This window comes from Armigeres subalbatus, chromosome 1 (assembly GCF_024139115.2).
Source record: "Armigeres subalbatus isolate Guangzhou_Male chromosome 1, GZ_Asu_2, whole genome shotgun sequence".
Lineage (NCBI taxonomy): Eukaryota > Metazoa > Arthropoda > Insecta > Diptera > Culicidae > Armigeres > Armigeres subalbatus.
The window spans coordinates 4,754,661-4,782,095 of record NC_085139.1 but is presented as its reverse complement, the minus strand read 5'-3'; the positions used below and the strand labels follow the sequence as shown (position 1 = coordinate 4,782,095).

Genomic DNA, 27,435 nt, shown 5'->3' with positions numbered 1-27,435 from the left:
TTCCGAATCTCTTAAAACTAGGCTTCCGGGTCTCTTGGAAGAAGACAAAGGCCTCTTGAGGCTTCCGAACCTTTTGAAAGAATAAGGCTTCTGAACATCTTGAAAAGAGGCATTCGAGCTGCTCTGAAGAAGGCTTCCGAGAAGCGTAGAAGAATGCTTCTTATTCCCTTGCCACGAAGCAACCGAGCTTTTCTGAATAAAAGCCTTCATGCCTCTCAAACGGAGGCTTCCGAACCTTTAGATTCTAGATTTTAGTTCAAAAGCATGTTTCTAACATATTTTTCAACATTTTGTTTAGATCAGGTAGATTGCAATAAAGATTTTTTTTTAATTTGCTCATCAACGTTTTGTCTTATTGTTTTTTGTTAAACAACCCTTCATACGCTGTTCTGGTCTAGGAGGGCAGGGTTCAATTGGCTTTGATTTACTGATCGCCATGCATATTATGTACAAGACAAAGTTTTGAAATAAAATATACACAATTATCAAAACTTTTTCAATAAGCTCCGATTGGAATTGTAATACGTCCGCCATTATGCATTTTTGCCCGAGGTACCCGCTAGGGCCAGTGAAGGTACCCCCAGGAATACATGTACCCCATGTTGAGAACCGCTGCTGTAAAGATATTACAAGGCCTCTAAGAGCTGATCCAAGTCATAACAATGATGGGAACATCGCATGTCTTCATGTTGAATGTTTAGAATATCAATATTCGAACTTGATGACAGTTTGGATTGTCGTAGATAATCTGATAATGCTGTAAAGTGCCCATAATGGTATCATGATGTCTATATGAGCTTATTCAACTCATGATAATAATGCGGACATCGCATATCTTCCTGTTGATTTTCAGATCAAGATCTTAACTTGAGTACATTTGGATTGTTGTAGATTTTCCACAGACAAACAGACATAACACATTGAACATTTACTCATCAAATTCATCGTCGTTCAAACACTAACGACATCTGTTGATTTCAGTTAGTTGGGCAAATCACGAACCAGATGGCGATAGTGAGCAAACGTCAAACTTGAGCAAAAACGATGTGCGCGCCACGAGTGATCGATTGGCCAACTAATGATTATTTGAATTGACCAGTAAATCAGTGAACGATGAGAATTTGACGAGTGTTATGTCTGTTTGTCTGTGGATTTTCTATTACAACTATAAAGTGTCTATAATGTCATTATGACGTCCCAACGAACTGATCCAACTCATACGAATAGTGGGGAGTTCGCATATCTTCATGTTGTTTATTTAGAATATTAAGATCTGAAGTTGAGACACTTTGGATTGTCGTTGATATTCTGATAATGCTGGAAAGAGTCCATAATGGTATAATCATGTCCATGGGAGCTAATCCAACTCACAACGATGGTGAGGACATTGCCTTTCTTCATGGTAATTCTTTATAACATCAAGATCACAACTCGAGGACAGTTTGGATGCTCTAGACCATCGTTTCACCTAAAACCATACATGTTCAATATTTGTCCAGGACAGAACAGTAAATTTTGAACAACTTTGCTGAAGAAAGGTCCGCTCCATCTCTAAAAACCGAATTTTGACAGCTGGTTTCATTCTTGGTTTATGTATGACCCTTCCGTATTGAATAGGTTAAGGCTTTACGCCAAAACCATCGACAATTTTCGGAATTTCTGGTTTCCCGCTTCACCCGTTTACATGGGCGCTCTGCAGATTATACACCAGACGCCGAATGGAGTATCCCTCTCCAGTGGACTCGATCCTGGGCCAATCGCTTCCAGTCGCCCTGAACATTGAGCGCCCTCAGGTCCTCTTCAACTGCAAAAAGCCATCGTGTACGCGGCCTTCCACGAAGCCTGCGGCCTTTTTCGGGTTCTCTACTAAATATTTTCTTCGCTTGACGTTCTTACGGCATACGAACAACGTGACCAGCCCACCGTAGTCTGCCGTGCTGTATAAGCTTAATAATATCCAGCCCTTTATACACCTGGTACAATTCGTGATTCATTCGACGCCGCCAGATACCATTCTCTTGTTTACCGCCGAGTATTGTACGCAGCACCTTACGCTCAAACACTCCGAAAGCTCTCGAATCAGCCTCCTTTAACGTCCATGTCTCATGGCCATATAAAGCCACCGGAAGAATCAGAGTAGTATACAGCGCGAGTTTTGTTTTCGTTTGCAGACTACGGGACTTAAGCTGGTTACGAAGTCCGTAATAAGCCCTATTTGCAGCTGCAATACGCCTTTTCACCTCGCGGGTAACATCATTATCGCACGTCACTAATGTTCCAAGATACACTAATTCTTCTACCACTTCAAATTTTTCACCATCCAGCACCATTTCGCTACCACCACCACTAATGAACCCACGTTGATTGCCAGCGACCATGTACTTCGTTTTGCTGGTATTGATCGTGAGTCCAATCCTCGCTGTCTCCCTCTTAAAAGGCACAAAAGCCTCTTCCACGGCACGGCGATCAATTCCGATAATATCGACATCGTCCGAAAATCCCAGGAGCAATGCGATTTTGTGATAATGTTACCGCTTCTTTGCACACCAGCTCTCCTAATCGCTCCATCGAGCGCTATATTGAACAGTAGATTTGAACTGTCATTCGACTATATGCGTCGTTTTCTCTATTAACTTTGGGCGTGACTTAAAACGCAAGACAAATTTGAAATCCATATGAGAATGGTGAAGATATGACCCCAAAACAGGCATTAGATAATTTCATTTAAAATCGATAAAATTATGCACGAAGTATAAGATGCCCTTGTAATAAAATAGCAACTTTTATAATCATTCTACAACGTGGCGAAAAGAATTTCAAAAATTATCTAATTATATTTTTTGCAGATCCGATTTCCGTATGCGACTATCTGGCGCTTATTGTTGGCTGCAATTGAAAGTACATTTTTTAATTCGCAACAAAATACTTTTTTTCTATCAAAATTATCATTGAAATGTCAAAATAAATGTTCGAGTCTTAATTAATTTATAAAATTAATTATTCGGCGATATCTCATCTCATTTCTTCGAAGTGCTAGCGGCGATAACATACCATTCCCATATTTGATCAAGGTCTACTGCTGCGCTTCGTTATCTTCCTAAACAATACACAAGTTCGGCTGGGTGGGTGTCGCCTCCGATAGTGTTGGATGACTCAGGCAGAGAAAATTTAAATTTATTGCACTGTAGAGCAGAGCCTACTCTTTGCATAAACCAGCTTCGATTCAATACACTGCAAGAAAATAAAGCAAGCCATGCAATATTGTGCATGCACGTGGCTTCCTGTATGAGCTGAGACAGTATGCGACACGCAGGAGAATATAGTTATTTATATTCTTATTCTTTTTCGTGACACTACGCTGGTACCAGAACTTGTGCTACTTTCCTTGTTATAATACGAGTTAATACGTTTATACTAACTGAAGTGAAGAAATTATTCTAAAAACTTCTGTTTTGGATTACTATCCAGCTTAACACAGTTTATTTTTATTTTAGATTTTTAAGAAATACCATTTTGTGTGTGGTAAAATAATAAATATGGAAGTGGAGAATAATTACTCTAGAAGGATTTAGGTTTAAGTCAAGAATCGAACTCATCTTCTCCGGTTCGACAATTGCTTACATAAACAGGCTAAACAAAGTGAACATGAAGTGACCTTCATATTTAGTAGATCGCATAAAAGACTCTTTATACTGGAAGTTCCATGCTATAAATATCCGTTATTTATTCTCCAACTTTACGCCACACCGACTAAGCGCCACCGTACCACATCAAAGTGGAAGGAAGATGCTCCGGAAACAGGTCTGCTAGATAAATTCTCGTTCGTTCACTATCCTATCCACCTGTGTCTGTGTTCTTCCTCAGACGGAAGTGAAAGCTGATATGATGGTAGATAAATAAAGATTTATTTATTTGGGTCGTTTGCGGTTTACCTCACCTTTTGATATACGATAAGGATTAAGCATGCTAAATTGTTTTGAAAAACAATCACTAATAAATCGAAAATTTTAAATAATTACACCAGCATTTCAAACAAACAGAACTCATTATTCTAAGTTTTAATGAAGAAAGTAGAACCTTTTTTTCGCGTGTAACGAAGGGTTCCAATTCACTTTTCACAGTCACCGCCTACTGTGATTTGTATTCCTTTCAGATAGTTAATGCCCCATCAAACGGTCTTGCTAGTCAACCGTCGTAGGCCTACTCCCATATTGCTATTCAGATGGAATGTAATCGAGTATGACTACGGAAAACAACTTCGCTGCACCCGGCGGTGTGGCCGCCCCTCATATGCCCCAGTCGGTGTCAATGTTTATAAGTCAAGATCACGTTCATCGTGTTGCACTTGGCATCGTCGTCGCAGCTGCCGCCGCCGGGCTGGTGTCGGCAGTTGGTCGGTACCTTTTTCGCACGCCATTATGCGCTTCCCGGGAAAGCGAGATGCGATCGGCACCGACGACGACGAGCTGCACTTAATTTGCGACGACGGCCAAATAAGGCAAACGCCTGGGGGAGAAACCACATGTTTTGCGGTTTCTAAAAGTTAGACGCTGCTCAGGAAGTTGGAATATTGTCACAAAATATCGCACCTCTTCGGTTTAATCGAATTGAAAATCGTCGATTGAGACAGGCAACACCAGATGGGTAAACTTGCAATGGTTTCCGGTCACAATAAATACAAGCAAAGAGCAGCTACTGTGATCAGATTACTTTCTGTTTACTTCTAACTTCAATCCTGAGAATTCCAAAGAAATCTATGGATTTATTCGGAATTGCATTCTGCATGGAGTCATCAAAAGCATTACTAAATTTTGAGGCTTAATTGATTGGCATTCAGAAAGTCGAATAGAAAGAGATTCTGAATTTCAGCCCACGGTAAAAATATTAACTCAAATGGCATTTACATCATATATCACCAGAGTTTACGTTCCACCTATCTCAATTGAGCTAATTGACTCAACTCATCGTCAAGCGAGTGGATCCTAGAAGAAATTAATGCTACCGTAATTGTCTCGCTTCCTCAGCCGACGGATTCCGGATGTTGTGTGTCTGTCGACAGTCCATCCATTTGGTCGCAGTCGTCGTCCGGCTGGGGATAAACTGGGTTAAATGTCTGCCGCCGACGGCAATGGCCCGTTGGAGTTTTTAATCATTCTGCGGTGTACCTTCACAATTTATATCGCACAATCATTCAGCAATCGAAACGTGGCTGCGTTTGGAATGATGTTATTAAATTATTTCTTTCATTGCGGACAGAGTTGCGGCAATTCACTTTCTCGTTTCATGATTAAAAAGAAAAATCGAACTTTTTTTTCCAACCTGTGCGGTGGTTGCCATGGAGCGCCGACACACATGCACCACAACGCACGCTTTGATCATACACGTGGTTACCCGCAGCTTGACTCGCCTCGTTGATGGATGATAAAAACGAGTTGTGGAGTGACCTCGAACAGTATAACCGGCGCATGGCGGCCAACAGGCCATCATCGCCAGGAAAGAAAAAAAAAAGACTGTCAACAGATTTGCGTGACAGTTTAGAATAACTTCATTGTTTACGGTTCAATGATTTAATTAAATTATCCGTCAGTACGCGGGACGTGACACGATATAATTAAATTGCGCTCTTGTAACGAATGCGTTACCTATGGGAGTGGAGTGGAAGTCCTGTTTGGGGAATTTTACGGTTGGGCTTTCGACGGCACGGGTTTACGATATTCAACTCGCTTTTCTAGTCATTCGTGGATGTGATATCGATATTTGGGAATTTTCTACAGAACTTTAGAGATTTGCGGAAGGTAAGCGACATCCACTCTGCTTATTATTTTAGTTCTTAAAATAATGAGAGTGCAACGTTTTTAATGAGTAATGGTTAATAAGTTACTCTAGAAAGATGGCCTTCAAAATCTGAAGGAATTGAATGAGACAGTATAAGACGGAACAGATAAATTTCAACTTCTCTAAAAGTGCGAAAATAAAATAAGAATAAAACGACAAGGATAATTCTCAAGAAACAAGAAGAACTGTAGTTCTTATTAAGATGGGTTCGTCAGACGTCAGCGGTTTTAAAAATTTCCTTTCAACAATTTTTTAAGACAGAATAATGCGATGGCGGAGTTCATAATTGAATCTGTGGATTCGAACATCCGGGCATACGTTTACGATACAGAAAATTGGCTAGTATATGACCGGTTGTAGCAAAAGAACGAAGACCTTCGCGGCAATTGGACGATGCAAAAAAAGTGTGATAGCTGTGGAGAAGCCTCAGTACACGACAAGTATGTAAACTTCCGGCTCCTTAAGCACTCCTGTAAATGCGCATTCAACAAATGCTCATTTCTCCAGGAATTCCGGAAGTTCCTTCAGAAATTCTACCACAAGTTCTTCCAAGAATTCTACCGCAAGTTCTTCCAAGAATTCTACCGCAAGTTCCTCCGGAAGTTTCACCAGAAGTTCCCCCGGAAGCTTCACCAGAAGTTCTCCGGAAGCTCCACCAGAAGTTCCTCCGAAAGCTCCACCGGAAGTTCTTCCGGATGCTCCACTGGAAGTTCCTCCGGAAGCTCCACCGGAAGTTTCTCCGGAAGCTCCACCGAAAGTTCATTCGGAAGATCCTCCGAAGGCTCCTCCGGAATCTCCTCCGGAAGTTCCTCCAAAACTCCTCCGTAAGTTCCTCCGGAAGCTTCTCCGTAAGTTCCTCCAAAGCTCCTCCGGAAGCTTCTCCGTAAGTTCCTTCGGAAGGTCCTCCGGAAGCTCCTCCAGGAATTCCTCCGAAAATACCTCAAGCGATTCCACCGGAAGCTCTTCCGGAAGTCCTCCGGAAGCTTTTCCAGAAGTTCCTCCGGAAGCTTTTCCGGAAGCTCCTCCGGAAGCTTCTCCAGGTATTCCTCCGGAAGTTCTTCCAGAAATTCATCCGGAAGTTCCTACTGGAATTCGTCCGCTAGTGCTTATAAGAAAATTCCTCTATGAATTTCTCCAGAAATTCGTCCGAAAGTCCGAAAGAAAGCTCCTGAATTCCTTTAGGCATTTCTCTGGAAAACTGACCCCAAAACCCATTAGAAGATACTTATACAATTTTGCCGTGAATTCCTTCAGAATTTCGGAGGAATATTCCTTCTCCTTCTCCTTTTCCAGAGAATTACTCTTAAAATTCATTTGGTTTTTCTCCAGAAATTCCTTTAGGATTTCTTTCGGAAATTTCTCCGAGAACTCCTTTTAAAATTCCTCCAATATTTAGGGGATATGTAAAAAATACACATCATTCAATCAAACGCAAACAAATCTCGACATTTTTAAGAAAATATTGCTTTCAGTTGTAGAGACCAGCGTTTTCGACATCATACCGAAGCTAATTTAACGAGCAGCGGCATAGATCGGTGTGGCGATTTTTGTCTTTGTATCTATAAGAGAAAATATTTAACTTCTGCGAGAAATTTCGGATTTCCTCAAAATATCTCCAAATGACATTCCAATGATTTTTTTAAATTACGTATCACTCCAAAAACGAGCTCGGAATCCGTGATATGAAATTGTGATACGTTTTAACTTTTTGCCTGATCCCGTCGTGGGTTTTTGAAATCCCACTGAAACCTCGAGCGACTAAATCCAAGCGGATGGCCTCATATTGGACAAGAGTACGATATGCCATCCTTGGTAACCATTTGGAATAAAGCATTTTCAAGAGAGGAGACCGTCTTGAGACCTATTCTTGGAATTGTGATTAAAGTTGACGTAAGTGTAAACATGTCCATTGAAGATTTTTTTTGTTATCGTCGTCGAAGATGCTTACTTGTGCAAAAATTCAATCATACGGCAATTGCATTGTTGTAAGTGTTTGTTGCACGGAATCTGTGTCAAAAGGTCGAAGGTCAAGAAGTCGAAGGACAAAAGGTCGAAAGGACAAAATGTCGAAAGGACGGAAGGTCGAAATGACAAAAGGTCGAAAGGACAAAAGTTCGAAAGGATAAAAGTTCGAAAACAAAAGATCGAAAGGATAAAATTTCGAAAGGACAAAATGTCGGAAGGACAAAAGGTCGAAGGTCAAAAGGTCGAAAGTCAAAAAATTAAAAGAACAAAAGGTCGAAAGTCAAAAAATTGCCGAAATGACAAAAGGTCGAAGGAAAAGAAGGTCGAAAAAATAACAGAAGGTTAAATGAAAAACAGGTTAAAAAATCAATTTTTAAATCTTAACAATTAATATTACAAAAAAAATAGAAAAGTATTCCGTCCAAAGGCGGTCTTGGGCGTTAGAGGGTTACTAGTTGACTTCAAAATAAAACTCAAACGTTTACAAATCACGTTTTCATACCACTCCCTATTTTACAGCGTAACGTAACGGTTTTAATTTTAAAATTTCTTTGCTAAAACTTTAGAAAACATCTCAAGGAATCGTTTCGGAAATTCCTTTAGAGATGCAATTGGCATTATAAAATACTTTGCAGATTTCTTCTGAAGTTTTATGAATTTCTTTGGAAATTTGCTTTCGAAAATCTCTTTAAATTTTATTTCAGCTATTTTTTTTAAGAAACTTAAGAAAACTTCTTAAGGAAATGTTCCGGAAATATGTTTGGGAATTTCTTCAGTAAATCCTTCAGAACTTCTCACGAAAACTCCTTCAGGTAATGTGTTGATGCAAAAATATGAGATTGCTGGGTCCATGACGTTAGGCATAATTCCTTCTTTATGTCGTGGGCTGTTTTTCGGGCATTTTATGCATAACATCCTTTATGCTTATCGTCCTTATACCTGTTCGCGTGACCAACATCTAGTTTGCTTGGAACTAGCATCCTAGATACCGTTACTATAAGTGTCAAACGGCCGAGTTATAGCCTATTCTGATTATGCCATTTATGATCATAAATATCATGATATATAAAAACCTGATGCCATCCCCATAGGGTTTCTTACCCCATTCCCGGCCTAACATGCGTACGACTGCATTATTTAGTTGATATTTATGACAGGAAGCAACTTTTTCTGAAATTTGTAGGCTGTATAATACTGCATTGGGGTTCACTTCTGCTTAAAAAATAGCTATTCGTGCTAAATATCGTTCAAAGAAGCTTTTATTTGATTTAAATTAACGAGGTGCAGCACTCATTTCAGTCATAGCGATTCCCAATCCGGCATACAAAAAACCAGTTCCCGGCCTAAGCAAAATTTCACTCAATCTCTCAACATTTTACTATCATTCTCTCTCGGGACGGTAGAAAATGCGATGTAAACAAAAATATGCACGTTCCACGACAACAAGATGCCAGATGGTATTATTCATAATCATTTTTATTTGGTTGAGAAAATATATAAACTCATCCAAATTTCTTCCAAATACTTTAAAACAATATTTATTTCACCTTTTGAAATCGAGAGAACTATAAATAACATGATAACGTCAATGTATTAGACAATTTTCCTATTAACGATGAAGGATCATTTTTATAATCCTGGCCTTTTGGCAGCACGGTGCGGCTAGAAGTTCTTGGGCCGAGGTGAATTTTTGTTCGGTTTGTGAATACATTTTAAAATGTATTCTAGTATGTTTAAATAAGTTCTAGTGAAACAAACAAATAAGAATAATTGAAGTGCGGGTGTTTAGAATTATGGTGTGGTGATTAACAGCTTCATGCAATGGTTGTATCGAGCACTGTGACGATTTTCAGGTAGGTGTTTATTCGATAATACCGTTTTGTAAAAGTGGAAAGAATCACTCCGGCTCAGTGGTGTGGCATCGGAGAGTGAAATTTTGAATTCTACATTTTTATTTTCTACAATTGAATCAATTAGGAGTAAAACAAGTGATAGAAAAATATTGAGTATTGTGAAAAATAAATGGGAGACTTTTTAAAAATTATCAACCATAAACCTACGACTTCCAAACAGTTTAAATCATTTATTTTCTGTGCAGTGAGCCGGGAACCGGGTCCATAGGCCCAAGTAGTGATTTACCCTATATTCAATTTTCGTTCTCCGCTTTAACACGGTATTTATTACGATAAATAATCTAATCCTAATCTGAATATGCTAATATTTAGGCTTATTGGAGCATATTTTGGCAAAATTATTTCAATGGTTACAGCTTTACTGTAAAACCTTCGGAAAATGTTTTTTTTTTAATTCCTTGGGATTTTTTAGGAACTCATTCAGAAGTATCTTGAGGAAAACTTTTAAAAACACCTGGAGGAGTTTTTTTTCGGATATTTTGCTTTAAGGAATTTTTTGGAAGTACTTCGAGAATACCTTCAGAAACTCCTTTGAAAAATTCATTCGTGAATCCTTCGGCTATTCTTTCAAGAATTCCTTTAGCAAAAATCCTTCACAAATCACTCCACACTTTTTTTTTGAAAATCCCTTCAGTTTCCCTTCCGGGAATTTCTTAAAGAAACCATACGAAAAATCGTCCGGAAATTCGTTGACATTTCTCCGGGAATTATTTTCGGTTTTTATCTTGGAAATTCCTCCAGAAATAATTTAGAAAATTGCTAATCATTCCTATGAACACTCTTTTTTTAGTGATTTCTTTGAACAATTCCTTGGAAAACTGATCCCGAAATTCCTTCGAAAGTTCCTTCTGGAATTGCTGTGAAAAATCCTAACTAATTTAGTATTTTGACGTAGGACTACGTCTCATTTCATTCATTTATTTAGTTAACATCTAAACAGATAACACTGAATCAACAATTTGACGCCACAATGCACGGTTCGAGGCCGCATCTCTCCATCCTCGGATACGCCCCACGCTCGCCACGTCGGACTACGTCTGTGTTGCTATATTGGGGTACACTTTAAGATTGCGAAAATCGGGGACCGTCACGAAAATATGATAGACTTTGAACTTTAATATCTAAGCCGTTTCTCGATGGATTTTCATTTTTTTTTTGGACCATTCGATCAAGGATGAGTCAACGCTTCTTTGTATTTATTCGAAAGTACTGATTTTTAACTATTTATTATCGATAATTGATAAAAAGTTTAGAAATAGGTCAACCAACCAATCACGTACATGCATCACTAGCACAGACATCAAAAATCAATCACTTGCGGGTTTGGATCTAATCCTCAGTTTGAACAAGGTTTCACGCAGAGCAGACGCATCAAAGCGATCGCGGATACAGCATCACGGAGGCGCTAATAACATTTTCAAAGGAAATCCATCGCATTGGTGGTGGTGCTCGATGTGTTGCTGCAGATCATTCAACCTCAACGAACCAGCATTTCATATGAAGAAAAGGTTGACTATAAAAATAGCACTGTGGCGATCCCGCACCGCCAGTGCTGATGCTGAAAAATTATTACAAATTGTGGTGTAAGTTAGTTGGAAAGGAGCATTGGGAAAAAAATTGGTTCTTCTAAGGACCAACATTTTATGAAAAGAAAGAGTTAATTTCGAAAATGGACTGTTTCGGTGGCATCGGGTTTGGCGTGGTAGCTTGGTTGCTGTTAATGATCTCCCTCCGACGCGCTATCAAATTCGCTATTTACGATTGAGTTTTAAGAAAGTTTATTTCGGTGAACGTCGCTCGGACAGAAAGATGCGGAAAGATAATGTTTTGTAATATGATAAACTTCGTCTTGAGTCAAATTTCTGTTGTCATTCCTCGCAACAATACGCATCTTAGATAACCAACATATCATAACCAAATTCAGAATCTTGAGAGAAAGTTTCATTGGATTCCTAGAATTTGTCATTCTCCGAACGGTCCGTTGTCCGTTGCGGAATCCCGTTCGAAATGACTCGCGCGCACCGAAAAGCAGCTTTCTTATATCTAATGAAGTAATTCCATTAGCCCCGCCCCTTCATTATCGTTATGAGTGCACATTATATTTACACCCATGTCAGATCACAAAGGGGCGGGGCTAAAGGGCTTAATTTATTAAATACAAGAAAGCTGCTATTCGGCGCGCGCGAGCCATTTTGATCGGGATTCCATAGAAAGCGGTTCGACATTCGATGCAGCGGAGCGGACACAGCAGCACGAAGGAGTGGGTGGCAGTGTGGCAATGCTGAAAAATTATTTCAACCTTTGGAGGCTTAGCGAAAAATCAAGTGGTGGTCAGACAGTTGCAACGCAAGGTGTCGACAAGCGATTGAATGCAGTTAGTTATTGGAATGGGAATTGGGAAAAAAATTGGTTAAGAGTTAATTGCGAAAATGGACTGTTTCGGTGGCATCAGGTTTGGCGTGGTAGCTTGGTTGCTGTTAATGATTCCTTCCATTAAAATTTACTGCATCATCTCCCTCCGACGCGCTATCAAATTCGCTATTTACGATTGAGCTTTGCACTTTGAAGAAAATTTATTTCGGATAGTCGGATCAACCTTCTTTTGTATAAAATGGTGGCTTTTGTATAAAATCAATGAAGACGCCAGCTCAGTGGAAACTTTCTACATACAAAATATCGATTAATCCGAGCGAAAATATCGATTCCCGATATATCGTATCGGTATCGCCCATTCCTATTTTACGCAGAGCGGATGCAGCGGAGCGAACACAGCAGCAAGGAGGCGCTCTGGTAGCATTTTCAATGAAAAATCATCGAATTGGTGGTGGAAGTCTGCATTGGTGGTCGTCATTCAACCTGAACAACAAATCAAAATCTTGTGAGGAAATTCCATTTGACTGCTACTGACGCCATCCATTTGAACAAACTCATTGCATCATCTCCCTCCGACGCGCGCTTGTGGTTGTGCTACCAAAGGGCAACTTTCTGTCGTCGCCATACGATGATAGCCCGGAAAAAAATCGATATCATTTCTAATGACTAACGAAACAAAACCAAAGAATCGTGCCAAAAAATTTCACTTTCCGTCGACGATGGCCAAATCGATGAAGACGCCACCTTAGTTAAAAATGACGTTTAGCTGCCTTAGTTTTTCAAATGGCGCATTATTAAAAACAATTTTTCCAACGGTCAAAACCTCTTCTTGGATAAATAGTTTAAGTCCTGAAAAGGACTGTTTGTAATTTATTCTTCAAGTCCCGCTCACTTTGCCACCAGCGCTTTAGAAAAAGATGCATGTACGCTTCCATCGCCGGCGGAAGGCGAACGTTGCAAATTAATATATTTGTGTTTGGTTTCGCGCCACCCCCGATTCTGCTTATTTTTCCTTTATTCCGGATATTTTTGAGCATAATTTCTTCTAGGATTCTGATGATATCCACTGAAAGAGTGGCTTCAGTGGCGATGCGGCCGATGAGTCGTTCCTTTTCCAAGGCTGGTTCATCCAACTGGGAGCTACTTTCAGTTGCTTGATTCGGTTGACCTCCGAGCAGTTTGCACAATGCTAATAAATTGATACAAATTATGATGAAAAATACCCTCCATTTCGTATAGCTACGTAGTCCTACGTCACCTTTGCGTACAACCCGATTGGGCTGCACCTTTGAGTTTTTTAATATATTCCTAAAGAACATTCGAGGGAATACTCAAAAGAATTTACAAAGCAATCCCTAATTGATTTCCCGAATAAATTCCTAGATTTCACCAAGAATGGCTTCGGAAATTCTCCAGGATTTTTTTGGTAGAAGCATAAGTACTAGAACGCTAGTGGCGCTGTAGTCAATTAAATGATTTTTCCAAATTATGCTTCAACAAGCTTAAATTGGCCATTACACAGGGGAACAAAATTTAACCTTTTGCGGGTCCTCAGAACCAATTGATGTATCTTCAGTAGATTTTGGCTCGCTGAATCCGAATCTGTCCTCAGATATGCTCTAACACGTCCAAATTTTGAGATATAGCTAGATGAAAACCTCTAATTTGAAGAAATTGGCATTCTTCGAAGGACTTTCATGTAGTTAATCATGCAAATGAAACCACAGTTTTGAAGTTTGTTCTGCGATTACATTTACCCTTTCTGGATACTTTGTCGTCTCAATTAATTTTTAGGCGAGGGAAGGTCGGCGGGTCGGCTTGTTTAAGATAAACATAATGTTCTACGAATCCAAGGATATTTCTGTAATGTAATTCGTGTTTGGCCGTCGCTACAAGGTATCGCATCACTCATTTTGCTTCCGTGCAATCCTTTTCGCTTGGGGAACTAACATTGCGGCTTTATATTCACTGCAACGTAGAGCAATCCGCCAATTAAACTCAGGTATGAATTAATATTGAGCAAAAGATCACTCTCCTCCTCCTTTGCTCGAAGGTAGCCCGGTTCCATATGTATGGCTGATGGTTTCGCCTTGTCAAGGCCAAAACGTTCAAAAACTCTGATATGCTTGACATCAGGTTTCTTACCCCACCAGGCCAGGGACATCAGAGCATTAAAAAGTTGGAATAAATTAAGGCCATTACAAATATTTAATTAGCATTATGTCCTATTGGTCTCCGGAAGGTCAAAGGGGGAATAATAGAAAATAAATTCAACAAAATTATCCGAATTTTATTTTGTTGCCCCTTCAAAATATTATTTTTGGGCAAAAAAAATCTGACAGTAGGGGGAGACATAATTGTTTTTAAATATTTGTATCGGCCTAACATTTTCGGGCAGCAGGGACTATGTCCAAGGGCTTGACGATCCCTCCCCAGGCCATCTGCGAGTTGTGGGGCTTGCCTAGGATGTGGTGGGGTTTGACAGTGGGCCCTGTTAAACCTCTATAAAAAGCTGCATGTATCCGCAAGTAGGCTCCACCAAAGCGACATTGTGCCGCTCAAAGCGCACAAGCCCAAGTCCTGGTGTTAGGTGGGACGCTAAACAGCCCTGACACGACGGCCCTCCGACGAGACAGGAGGTTTGCGCAGGCCCAATAAGCCGCCTAGAAAACCAATCATTACGAACAATATAAGAGATAATGCGACTCGATATAATCGGCAAAGACCTAGGCGACGAATACAGGATCACGATTGGAAGCTTGGAACATGGAATTGCAAGTCGCTAGGTTTCGCAGGTTGCGACAGGATGATCTACGATGAATTACATCCCGCAACTTCGACGTCGTGGCGCTGCAGGAGATTTGCTGGACAGGACAGAAAGTGTGGAAAAGCGGGCATCGAGCGGCTACCTTCTACCAAAGTTGTGGCACCACCAACGAGCTGGGAACCGGCTTCATAGTGCTGGGTAAGATGCGCCAACGCGTGATTGGGTGGCAGCCAATCAACGCAAGGATGTGCAAGCTGAGGATTAAAGGCCGTTTCTTCAACTATAGCATCATCAACGTGCACTGCCCACACGAAGGGAGACCCGACGACGAGAAAGAAGCGTTCTACGCACAGCTGGAGAAGATATACGATGGATGCCCACTGCGGGACGTCAAAATCGTCATCGGTGACATGAACGCACAGGTAGGAAGGGAGGAAATGTATACACCGGTCAACGGACAAGATAGTCTGCACACCGTATCGAATGACAACGGCCAACGATGCATAAACTTCGCAGCCTCCCGCGGAATGGTAGTCCGAAGCACCTTCTTTCCCCGCAAAAATATCCACAAGGCCACATGGAGATCACCTAACCAAGAAACGGAAAACCAAATCGACCACGTTCTAATCGACGGTAAATTCTTCTCCGACATCACGAACTTCCGCACTTACCGCAGTGCGAATATTGAATCCGACCACTACCTCGTTGCAGTATGCCTGCGCTCAAAACTCTCGACGGTGTACAACACGCGTCGAAGTCGGACGCCGCGGCTTAACATTGGGCGGCTACAAGACGGTAGACTAGCCCAAGAATACGCGCAGCAGCTGGAAGTGGCACTCCCTGGAAGTGGCACGGAAGAGCAGCTAGGCACAGCATCTCTTGAAGATGGCTGGAGAGATATTCGATCCGCCATTGGAAGCACCGCAACCGCTGCACTAGGCACGGTGGCTCCGGATCAGAGAAACGACTGGTATGCCGGCGAATGTGAGCAGTTAGTGGAAGAGAAGAATGCAGCATGGGCGAGATTGCTGCAACACCGCACGAGGGCGAACGAGGCACGATATAAACAGGCGCGGAACAGACAAAACTCGATTTTCCGGAGGAAAAAGCGCCAGCAGGAAGATCGAGACCGTGAAGAAACGGAGCAACTGTACCGCGCTAATAACACACGAAAGTTCTATGAGAAGTTAAACCGTTCACGTAAGGGCCACGTGCCACAGCCCGATATGTGTAAGGACATAAACGGGAACCTTCTTACGAACGAGCGTGAGGTGATCCAAAGGTGGCGGCAGCACTACGAAGAACACCTGAATGGCGATGTGGCAGACGAAGATGGCGGTATGGTGATGGACCTGGGAGAACGCGCGCAGGACTTAATTCTACCGGCTCCGGATCTCCAGGAAATCCAGGAGGAGATTGGCCGGCTCAAGAACAACAAAGCCCCTGGGGTTGACCAACTACCAGGAGAGCTATTTAAACACGGTGGTCAGGCACTGGCTAGAGCGCTGCACTGGGTCATTACCAAGATTTGGGAGGAGGAAGTTTTGCCGCAGGAGTGGATGGAAGGTGTCGTGTGTCCCATCTACAAAAAGGGCGATAAGCTGGATTGTAGCAACTACCGCGCAATCACATTGCTGAACGCCGCCTACAAGGTACTCTCCCAAATTTTATGCCGTCGACTAGCACCAACTGCAAGGGAGTTCGTGGGGCAGTACCAGGCGGGTTTTATGGGCGAACGCTCCACCACGGACCAGGTGTTTGCCATTCGCCAAGTACTGCAGAAATGCCGCGAATACAACGTGCCCACACATCATCTATTTATCGACTTCAAAGCCGCATATGATACAATCGATCGGGACCAGCTATGGCAGCTAATGCACGAACACGGTTTTCCGGATAAACTGACACGGTTGATCAAAGCGACGATGGATCGGGTGATGTGCGTAGTTCGAGTTTCAGGGCATTCTCGAGTCCCTTCGAAACCCGCAGAGGGTTACGGCAAGGTGATGGTCTTTCGTGTTTGCTATTCAACATCGCTTTGGAAGGTGTAATACGAAGAGCAGGGATTAACACGAGTGGTACAATTTTCAATAAGTCCGTCCAGCTATTTGGTTTCGCCGACGACATAGATATTATGGCACGTAACTTTGAGAAGATGGAGGAAGCCTACATCAGACTGAAGAGGGAAGCTAAGCGGATCGGACTAGTCATCAACACGTCGAAGACGAAGTACATGATAGGAAGAGGTTCAAGAGAAGACAATGTGAGCCACCCACCGCGAGTTTGCATCGGTGGTGACGAAATCGAGGTGGTAGAAGAATTTGTGTACTTGGGCTCACTGGTGACTGCCGAAAATGACACCAGCAGAGAAATTCGGAGACGCATAGTGGCTGGAAATCGTACGTACTTTGGACTCCGCAAGACGCTCCGATCGAATAGAGTTCGCCGCCGTACCAAACTGACAATCTACAAAACGCTAATTAGACCGGTAGTCCTCTACGGACACGAGACCTGGACGATGCTCGTGGAGGACCAACGCGCACTTGGAGTTTTCGAAAGGAAAGTGCTGCGTACCATCTATGGTGGGGTGCAGATGGCGGACGGTACGTGGAGGAGGCGAATGAACCACGAATTGCATCAGCTGTTGGGAGAACCATCCATCGTTCACACCGCGAAAATCGGACGACTGCGATGGGCCGGGCACGTAGCCAGAATGTCGGACAGTAACCCGGTGAAAATGGTTCTCGACAACGATCCGACGGGCACAAGAAGGCGAGGTGCGCAGCGGGCAAGGTGGATCGATCAGGTGGAAGATGACTTGCGGACCCTCCGTAGACTGCGTGGTTGGCGACGTGTAGCCATGAACCGAGCCGAATGGAGAAGACTCTTATATACCGCACAGGCCACTTCGGCCTTAGTCTGAATAAATAATAATAAAAAAATAATAATCGGCCTAACATACAACGACAAATTTCTATAATATATCTGTTCCGTCTTTCCGCCACTTCATTTAGCAGTGAACTCAGCATGAATCTTTTCCTCTCGGTAATATGTCATCACCCGCTCGCTTGAGTATTTCCCTTTTCGGTCGGATCTGATCCGCTTGGGGTATCGTCCAAATCAAGATAAATACACCACTAGGTGTTCCAATCTGCCAAATTCACAATTCAGCCATCTTGGATTTAGTAGCCAGCCGGTTTGTTTATGTTTTGCGCCGAAAATGAATTTTTCACCCCCGCCTTCCTCTCGTCCATAAACTGGGCAGATTGAAACACCTAGCTGTGTATTCATCTTGGTCCAAATTGTGTTTTTACGTATGCCGAAAATTCTATTATTTTGCCTGGTATATCAGACTTAATTTTCAACAGAAAAATCGTGCAGTATCGGCTGTAATCATCTACGAGTGTAAGGATGTAGCGTTTCTCACTCCTTCCCATCTTTCCATCTCCTCGATGAACTTCACCGTTACATACTAAAGCTTGGTCACTACATTGCCTGATGCGGTATAAATTTCTTGATGTTACAGCTTCTGCGATTGTCTTGTCACTGACCAGTATCAAGCACTTCGTTTCGTCGAATTTTATAGTTCAGCTTTTCTTGTAGTGAGAACAGGACGGGACTGCAAATTTGCTGCTAACTTTGGCACGTAGAATACTCCATCGCTACACTTGATAACTCCGCTGCCAGATCCCTCAACTGTAAGAATCCTTTCATCAGCTAGTTCAACGCTTCCGGTTGCAGGAACCATTTTATCAAAGAATTTACGGCTTGACGTCATATGACAACTGGCTCCAAAATCAGCAATCCGGTCTTCCGAATTATGTCCAAAAGAAAGTTAGAAAAAAACTCAGGTAAATAGACCGTCGAGGGTAAGTCGGGTTTTCTTTCTGTCTGAACTACGAAGACAGTAGTAGTGCGTAGTAGTAAAGTTAAATTGAAATTAAATTACAGAATAAAATTTGCATGCTTATGCAGTGAACTGGTGCTCTCTTAAGGAGAAATAGCGTGGTATTGTGAAAGTAGTGTAAAACCTTAAATCTATAGTACGGTTAGTTGAAGAAAATAGTACGGAGTGATTTTATTGTAAACTATTGTATCTTTTGTTAGCATAGTGATTACAACAATAGCACCTCTAAGAAAGTCCACCTTCAATAGGTGTGAATTATTAGAAGAAAAGGTAAATTGTTTGTTGAAGATAGATGGAGAGAGTGGTGTGAAACGCGCTATGGAGAGACAATTTGTGACAATTTGGTGTATTAATTGTTGCGGGACAGTCCCGAGCCTGCTTCCGGGCCTTTTCTTTTTCTTTCTTTTCCAGTCCTCCCGACGGATATTATACTCCGCAGTGCCATCCATAAAGCCGGATTAAATCCAGTGGCGAGTATAGTGCCAGTTCGGAGGTAAGGCATGGTGAATCTGGGACTGGAATCGATCGGCAACCGCCAATCCAAGCCGACATCGCGCCCACCTGCTCGTAGATTCGATCACCTCGATATACATTGCTGGGGCAACCGCCGTCACCATCCGCCATCGTTCCCATTGCACTATGGTCCAGGATACAGATTTACGCGGAAAGATGCATTTTACGCCAAAACTATATTTTTTAGAAAAAACTGTTGTTCTACAAAATTGTTCGAAATAGTAAGGCCATCATTATGGTGCTACCAAAAAATAGGGTGGCCCATCAATAAAAAAAATTAAATTTTTTTTTCTCGGAATGTTGACATGTTATGTTCTACAAAGTTGTAGCGCAGATTATTCCAATCAATTTTGCTAAAAAAAACTTTTTCTGTAACACTTAAGTTGGCTGAATTAGAGCAATTTTACCTAATTGGATTAGGGTGTACCTAAAAAAAACAGTATTTTTAATTAGGTGACTTTTAGAGCTCAAAAAATACAACTTTTGGGTAAATATGCTCAATATCTTTTTCCGATCAAAAGTTATATTCGTTTTTCTGTCAAAATTACATTTTTTTCATAAGTTGATATCTCCAGTTAGGGCAGACCAAAAAAATATGTTTACACGGCATTTGAAAGATATATTAATATTCTTTATTATGTCAAAAAATTGGGGATATGTTATTTTTTTATCTCAAGTTTTACCAATTTTACTAAAATCATGTTTTTTCAAATAAATTGATATAACTCGACAACGGAAGAAGATACAGACGATATTCTTATAGAAAAACACGGGTTTTGAAAAGCCCCAAAAGTCTTTGATCGGAAAAAGATATTGTGCATATCAAAAGTTGTATTTTTTTGAGCTCTAAAAGTCACCTGAAGTTGACTTTTTCGAGAAATCTGAAACAAAAAAATTAGATCAAAAATACTGTTTTTTTGAGGTACACCCTAATCCAATTAGGTAAAATTGCTCTAAATCAGCCAACTTAAGAGCTACAGAAAAAGTTTTTTTAGAAAAATTGATTGGAATTAGCTGCGCTACAACTTTGTAGAACATAACATGTCAATATTCTGAGAAATAAAAAAAATATTTTCTATTTTTTTTATATGATGGGCCACCCTATTTTTTGGTAGAACCATAATGATAGCCTTACTATTTCGAACAATTTTGTAGAACAACAGTTTTTTTCTAAAAAATATAGTTTTGGCGCAAAATTCATCTTTCCGCATAAATCTGTATCCTGGACCATAGTGCATCCAAGCTCGAAAGCAGCATGATCGCGCCGGCTTGTGACCGGAAATCCTCGTTATCGTCAACGTTATCACCGCCACCAATAATGCTAGCCAACGAGATCATCGCCACCGACCACCATCTGCAGTAAAAAGCGCAAGTACACCATTGTATCTCTATTGAAAATGCCCAAGGGGCGAATAAATTAATAATGTTAAGATCACTTCTGACGTAATCCAATTTTCAAAGTACTTTGAAAATTTGATTCCGTCAGGAGTGACCTTAAGATGAAAACTGGTGGTCAGGTTATTTAAGAAAGAGCTGCACTCCCTCATTGCATATGTATTGCTTGTTCCGCTTACGTACCTGACAGGGGTATTCAAGCCTTTGTCTTGGTAGTCCACTTCAAGAAGACACCTTTCTCGAATTTATTCCACCTTGGTCAAGAGAACCGGCTTCCCCTTCTCCGCAAGGTTTTTCAGCTTTCATTGCTCCTGCTAAAGGTAAGTGAAGAGTGGGGCAGTGGGTAAAACGGTGCTATATAATTAAACGACCCAGTGCTCGACAATTTCCCACCCATAACTCCTTCTGAGCAGCCAAGAGGCTTACAAGCCTTTGCATCACCTTCTGTCCACGCTTCAGGTAAATATACCTTCAGCCTGACCTTCTACCGGAGCTAGCTGGTGACTCGTTCTTAATATACGTCCACGGTCCCTCTCGTATCAGCAGTGCTTCTGTTCTTAACTTCCACAACTCATAATTTGACGCTTCTTAGATCCATATCTATCGCAGAATAAGCTCTAACATTCAATAGATAAATACTGTGCTCAGACCCATAACCTGTTGCAGAGCATACATAAAATACGTATGAAAGGTTTTGTTGTAAGAAATGGACAAATATATTAGAAAAAATAATAATAAAGTTGGATTCTAGCAAACGTTACTAAACACCCGGTATCTTGGATCGCTCGTTCAGCTAACAATTCCGACTCAATTTCTACAGGGTTTATAGGGTACAATGCCAAGTAGTGGACCCCAGGTAGCGGAATTTAGCTCTTCCTGGCATAATGAATGGAAATTTTCAACATATTAATTTCGCGTGATTTCAAATATCAAGCTTTGCATATCGCATTCACGATACATATATAAAACACTCAAATCCACGACGTTATTCGTTGAAATTAAGATTTCAAAGTCTGACTGAATCTGCCCTATAAAAGACCCCCTATTTTTACTTTCTATAGCATTTCCAATGCATGTAATCAAATCATTATAATGTAAGGTAGATTCTTTCGGTGGAATATCATAGAAAAATGTTTATATTATGCTGCAATAATAACTGGAGGGTCTACTAGTGGTTAGGGGTACACTATTGAATATTATACCCTATTTATCTCTACGTTTATATTTTGAGCCTTACAAACGGATGGTCATGGGTTCGATTCCCAGCCCCTCCGCAAAACCCTCGTCAGCCGCCGGATTCGCAGCCCATACGATGGCGTTTGGGGTACGCGCCTTACCGTCACGGCTGCCTGATGACGACTGACAACTTGTTCTGCTCGGAGGCATTCCTCCAAGTTGGAGTCCAACGTTACCCGTATAAATGGCAACCGAATAATGCAACGATCATTGGATGCACGACATGGAGAAACGGACACAATGGACTCACTCACAGAAAGAGAAAAAAAAACAAATATTTTAAATATCAGTAATATTGGATGAGTTTTCTCAACAACAGGTACAATTAAAAAAAAAACTATAACGAGATTTCCAGGAACACATTCTTATACCGTTTTGATTCATATTCCGAACACTTAAGTACATTTTTTACTTCGGAGGTTCTTATGGCATATGAATTTAAATATTTTATTAAATCAATAGTTTCCATCGAGTAGCGAAAGAAAAGAACTTACATATAAGCGCTTGATAATCATATTTTATTGATTGTAACTATCAATGCTGAATGATGTTATTCTCTCAAACTGTGTCCCAAATGCCGGACACGTATAATAAAAATTGCCCCAAAATTCGAACACCACCTTATTAAATCAGGGTGTCTACTCATCTGTAAAAACAAAATTCCCTGATTTTTCCAGGTATTTTACATTAATTTCCAGGCAAAAACAAACGTGCCATATATAGATTTTAGCAGCAAAATAATCAATTCAAAAAAGTAAATATTGCGAAAAATATTATTTTAAAGAATATTTTGGTGGCTTCACAAAACAATGTTGTAAATTATTTAAGAAATTCCTCCAGGAATTCCTTCGCAAGTTCACCCAGAAATTGCTTCAGCCATTCAATCAAAATTCCTTTAGGAATCACATACGAAATTCCTCCAGGTATTCCTTTGAAAATTTCTCCATAGATTCCATTGGAAAATACTCCGGATTTTAAGAATTGCTTCAGAACTTCCTCCAGGGTTTAATTTGAAAATTTCTTTGCTAAAACTTCTTTAGAGATGCATTTGGCGATAGCTTAACAATTTTTTTTTATTCCTTTAGGTGTTTGTTCGTAAATGTCTTGTGAAAATCCCTCGGAAATACCTTTATAAAATACTTTGCAGATTTCTTCAGATATTCTTCTGATTTTTTTAGGAATTTCTTTGGAAACTTGGTTAAGAATTCTTTCGGCAATCTCTTTGAATTTTATTTCAGCTGTTTTTTTTTAAACTTCTTAAGGAAATGTTTCGGAAATGTGTTTGGGAATTTTTTCAGGAAATCCTACGGTCGTTCCGGATTATCTTGAAGGCCATCTGGTGGTCACCTGCGGTCATAGCAGATTAATGACTGTGAATTTCCTCCAAAATCGCCGTCAGAAATGGTTTAAAAAAATTGCGCTGCTCTAGGACGAACTTCATAAAATGACATTTTTTACGAATGTTCTGGATTTTCCGGAAGGCCGCCTGGTGGCCACTGCGGTCATAGCAGAGTAGGAGCTGTGTATTAACTCGAATATCACCATCATAAATTGTTTACAAAAAATTGGGCTGCTCTCGGACAAATTTTCCAGAATGACATTTCTTACGTACGTTCCGGATTATTCGGAAAGTCGTCTGGTAGCCCCCTACGGCCATAGGTAAGTGAAAACTGCGAATTAACTCCAAGGTTATTGTCAGAAATGGTCTAGAAAAAAATGTGCTGCTCTAGGACAAAATTTCCAAAATGACAATTTTTACGGACGTTCCGGATTATAAGTCTGGTGGCCACCTATGGTTATAGCAGAGTAAGAACTTGAATATCTCCAAAATCACCATCGGAAATAGTTTAGAAAAAATTGCGCTGCTCTAGGACGTACTTCTCAAAATTACCATTTTTACGGATGCTCCGGATTTTCCGGAAGGCCGCCTGGTGGCCACCTACGGTCATAGATGAATGAGAACTGCGAATCAACTCCAAGGTTATTATCAGAAATGATATAGAAAAAAACGCGTTACTTTAGAATGAATTGTTAATTAAATAAATAAATAATTCATTACTGGTCACTTTTACCTGTGCACCTGAGCCTTTTATTTATCTATATTTACCCGAGCCTTCTATCGAATTACTTTTATTATCTTTTCAATTGACGAAGAACTAATTTTTTGAGGAATCCATGGTGGTTTGGTGCAAATTGGTCAACTGACTATGAAGATATCTCTTTTTACTCAATGTGTTGTACTTTTTACAACGGTGCGAGTCCCGGAAGGTTAAGTCAAAAACGGTACACGGTGATTCTTTTCAAATGAAATGTCGTTGAGTACAGCGAAATCCTTTCTTCTTAAGAAGTTGCGCATGAAAAATCAATCAGGCTTTCAGAATACCTCCAGAATCTCGTGACCAATTTCATACTTGTCAATTGTTCGCAAATTTCACTCGGAATACCAGTTTTTATCCATACTCTTTGGCCGATGAACGTTCTTCACGATTATTTCGTAGCCCTCACCTTTCGAACTAAAATCCATCAATCAAAGTGCAACGTCACACTCCCTCGTGACCGATCTCGTTCGACTGTCCATGAACTCTGACCGATCAGCGAGCGCTGATCGCCAGTCGGTTACACACTGTTCTGTACTGTACAAAAAACTCATCCCACCATGCACAACTACTTTGCATGCTAATCATATAATTGCTCATCGGGCCCCTAAGAGTTGTGCGGTTGCCCTTGTTAATTTGCGACTCGTTTGATGCGATCGCACTTTGCGGGGAGCAATAAAAGGGAGATTACGGGAGACAACACAACAACTTAATTGGCCCCATCCTCGCGATGCGCGCCCATACGATCTAGTACTGCAATGCGGAACTCGTTTCATGCAAATGGTATGGACGAAAAGATCTTATGAATGTGAATGGAAATGCAATCTGATACAAATTGGAAACAAAGGTCGTCTTATTCATAAAAAACAAAACCGATTATGAAATTGAATTAACAATTTTGTACACCTTCATATCATACGTTTATTTAACCTGATGCTATAACCATGTGTCGCCCAGAGACAGATTCGAATTTCAAACGCGAACATTTCCTCAATCGTTCCTCTCTAAAAATGACTCGGCCGAACAGGCCACCTCATGTCGCAAAAACAGCAACCAGATCGGTTCCCATTCGATTTGCATGAATTCAGATGGCCTTGCTGATCACTTCTCTACCAACGACTGACGGCGGTGGCGACTGCCTGTGGGGCGATCGTGTTTCGGAAGGTGTTGCGAGAATGTGCGAAAAAGTTTCGAAGCTACGGACACGCGGGCAACAGGTGGGAATCGAGGGGTGGTGGTGAGCATAGCAGTAGAGCGAGCCATGCTAGACCCGGTGGCGCGGCGGCCGCCAATGTCAATTATCAGCACCGTCTTTCGCGCAGGTTCGCATTTGGATGCGTCACTCATCATACAGGGTACCTTTGGTAGTCCGACAAATGGCGTTAAAATTGATATCATCGACACGTTGGATAATCATGCTTTCGGCTTTGACAAGTGAGAAAATAATGTTAACGCGGCTTTATTTGATTGATTTTTTCACAGGTCGAATTAAAAACATTTTAAGCCAAAGTATCTAAAAAAGAGGTATTTATGGTTCAGAATTTCCGTCTGTCTGTACAAGAAGCATGGATTTATTATTCAAAGCCTCTTTCTCAAATTTTTGATGCACGCCGCTGGTTACAGAGAGGGTTGCCAAAACCGGCACCGACACCGCCACTCACAAATATCGCGAATGAATGAGATTTTAATTGAAGGTTATGGCGAATTGAGTGGTTGCGTATGGCGCAAATTTGTTATTAATGACATTCGTGACTCTTAATACGGCGAACCGGTTCCTTTGTCACCGTCAAGGAACACCGCTTGGTGTAAGGTGCCCCCAACAATACAATTCATAAAAATTGCAACACTTTAAAAGATTCGAATCATGTAGCTTTGTACTTCCACCTACCTTTTCGTCGACCGAACGGTCCCAGAAATGCGACACCCTTCCCGATCACGTTATCGTCGATGTACTTCATGATCTTCAGCGTATCCTCGGGTCGCTTGGCCGTAACAAAGGCCGCCCGCGGTTTTGCCGGCCGCAACGGAAAGTCGTCGCCGCTCAGCGACAAGCTCTTGGTGCGACTCGCCTTTTTCAGACTCATCTTGAGCGCACACGGGGAGGATGTCTCGTGGCTCCAAGCACCGTCGCCTGCTTCGATCCCGTCCAGCGCCAACTTTGAGCACGCTGTAGATGCACTTCACAATATATGAGAGATAAATCGCGCAGTACTAGATCGGAACCGTTGATCACCTGAGCTGAGGTGCCACTTTAAATATGCTGATGTTATCAACTATTTTATCCTATTTCTATCGACGAGAATGTATTTTGTTTGCAACCAAAAAAACAAACTTAAACAATTTATTTATACAAAACACTTATTAGCACTGAGTGCTTGCAATTTTTCCAAAGCTTCCTTCGGCACTGGGATCAATAACTATTTATGCATTTGCATCAATGAATCTTCGTTTCTTCAGTGAAAACCCAAAAAAAAACTGCAGCTTCGGAAAATACTTTCTTTCTGTTACCTTGTATCACACTTTTTCAAATTCAATGATATTCACATCACCTCATATGATTCCACTCTCATCCCGAATCATTTCATTGCATTACTCCACTTCCTTTTCTTCACAATTAATATCAAATCACCCAACTACTTTGTTGCACCACTGAACAGGAAAAAGAACGACGACCAAAAGAAGCGTATGCTCCCCGACGGCGGCGCGCACGTGGATTCGCGAACTGAACGACAAACGAATGCAGCTAAATACTATATCTATCGAGCGAGCTAAGCTAATTCGATAAGCGAGAGCAGACAAATCAGAAGACGCGTGCTAAACGGACCAAGTGCGATACTCGAATGATTGCATCGCGATCCGCGGCCGACGTCTTTGTTTTGGTTTGACCGTCGTCGTCGTCGTCGTCGCGATGCTGCCTGCCAAGCAAAGCAGGTGAGAAGAGCGACTGAGCAGCAGTGAGAAAAAGCGACAAAACGGGTGAGTTTTCTGTTTCTTCTCTTTTCACGATTCACAATCACACGGCGGCACACGCTAAAAATTTTCAACCGCTAAGAAATCATTATTCTTCGTTTCAAATTAATTATTATAAATTCAGTAGAAAATCGAATTATAGCCGCTATCGAAATTGGATTTTTCTCACAATCCATACGTTAAACCTAATTTCGGAAGTAGTGCGCTGTATAGCACATCACGAATGAGGAGCTCATTCGTTATCAAGCAGTTGTAGTAGTAACATCAATAAACTAATAATTTTTAAACTTATCAAACCTGCTTGAATTATTTGACTGGTAGAACTCCCATAGTACACACTTGTGGTACAACTTGTACCATGGTACGAATAGGTAACACCAGTGTGTCATTAGTACCAGATCAGTACATAGAATATATTCACGGGCTTGTAGGCTAACTGTCCTATTTTGGACCCCTAGAGGAAGT

The 27,435-nt window shown here is 41.2% G+C and overlaps 1 protein-coding gene across 8 annotated transcripts in view; it reads right to left on the bottom strand.

The window, feature by feature from the left end:
* LOC134220005 (uncharacterized) overlaps window positions 1-26,871 on the bottom strand; it is a 212,489-nt gene extending 185,618 nt beyond the window's left edge. For 3 of the 8 annotated variants that reach the window (XM_062698928.1, XM_062698950.1, XM_062698945.1), the window contains exon 1: window positions 25,889-26,871. In XM_062698928.1, the coding sequence (XP_062554912.1) occupies window positions 25,889-26,084 (196 nt within the window). In that variant the 5' untranslated portion in view covers window positions 26,085-26,871. The remainder of the gene's footprint in view (window positions 1-25,888) is intronic. The other 5 variants (XM_062698970.1, XM_062698983.1, XM_062698976.1 and 2 more) reach the window with 3 other exon arrangements.
* Window positions 26,872-27,435: the final 564 nt, after the last annotated feature.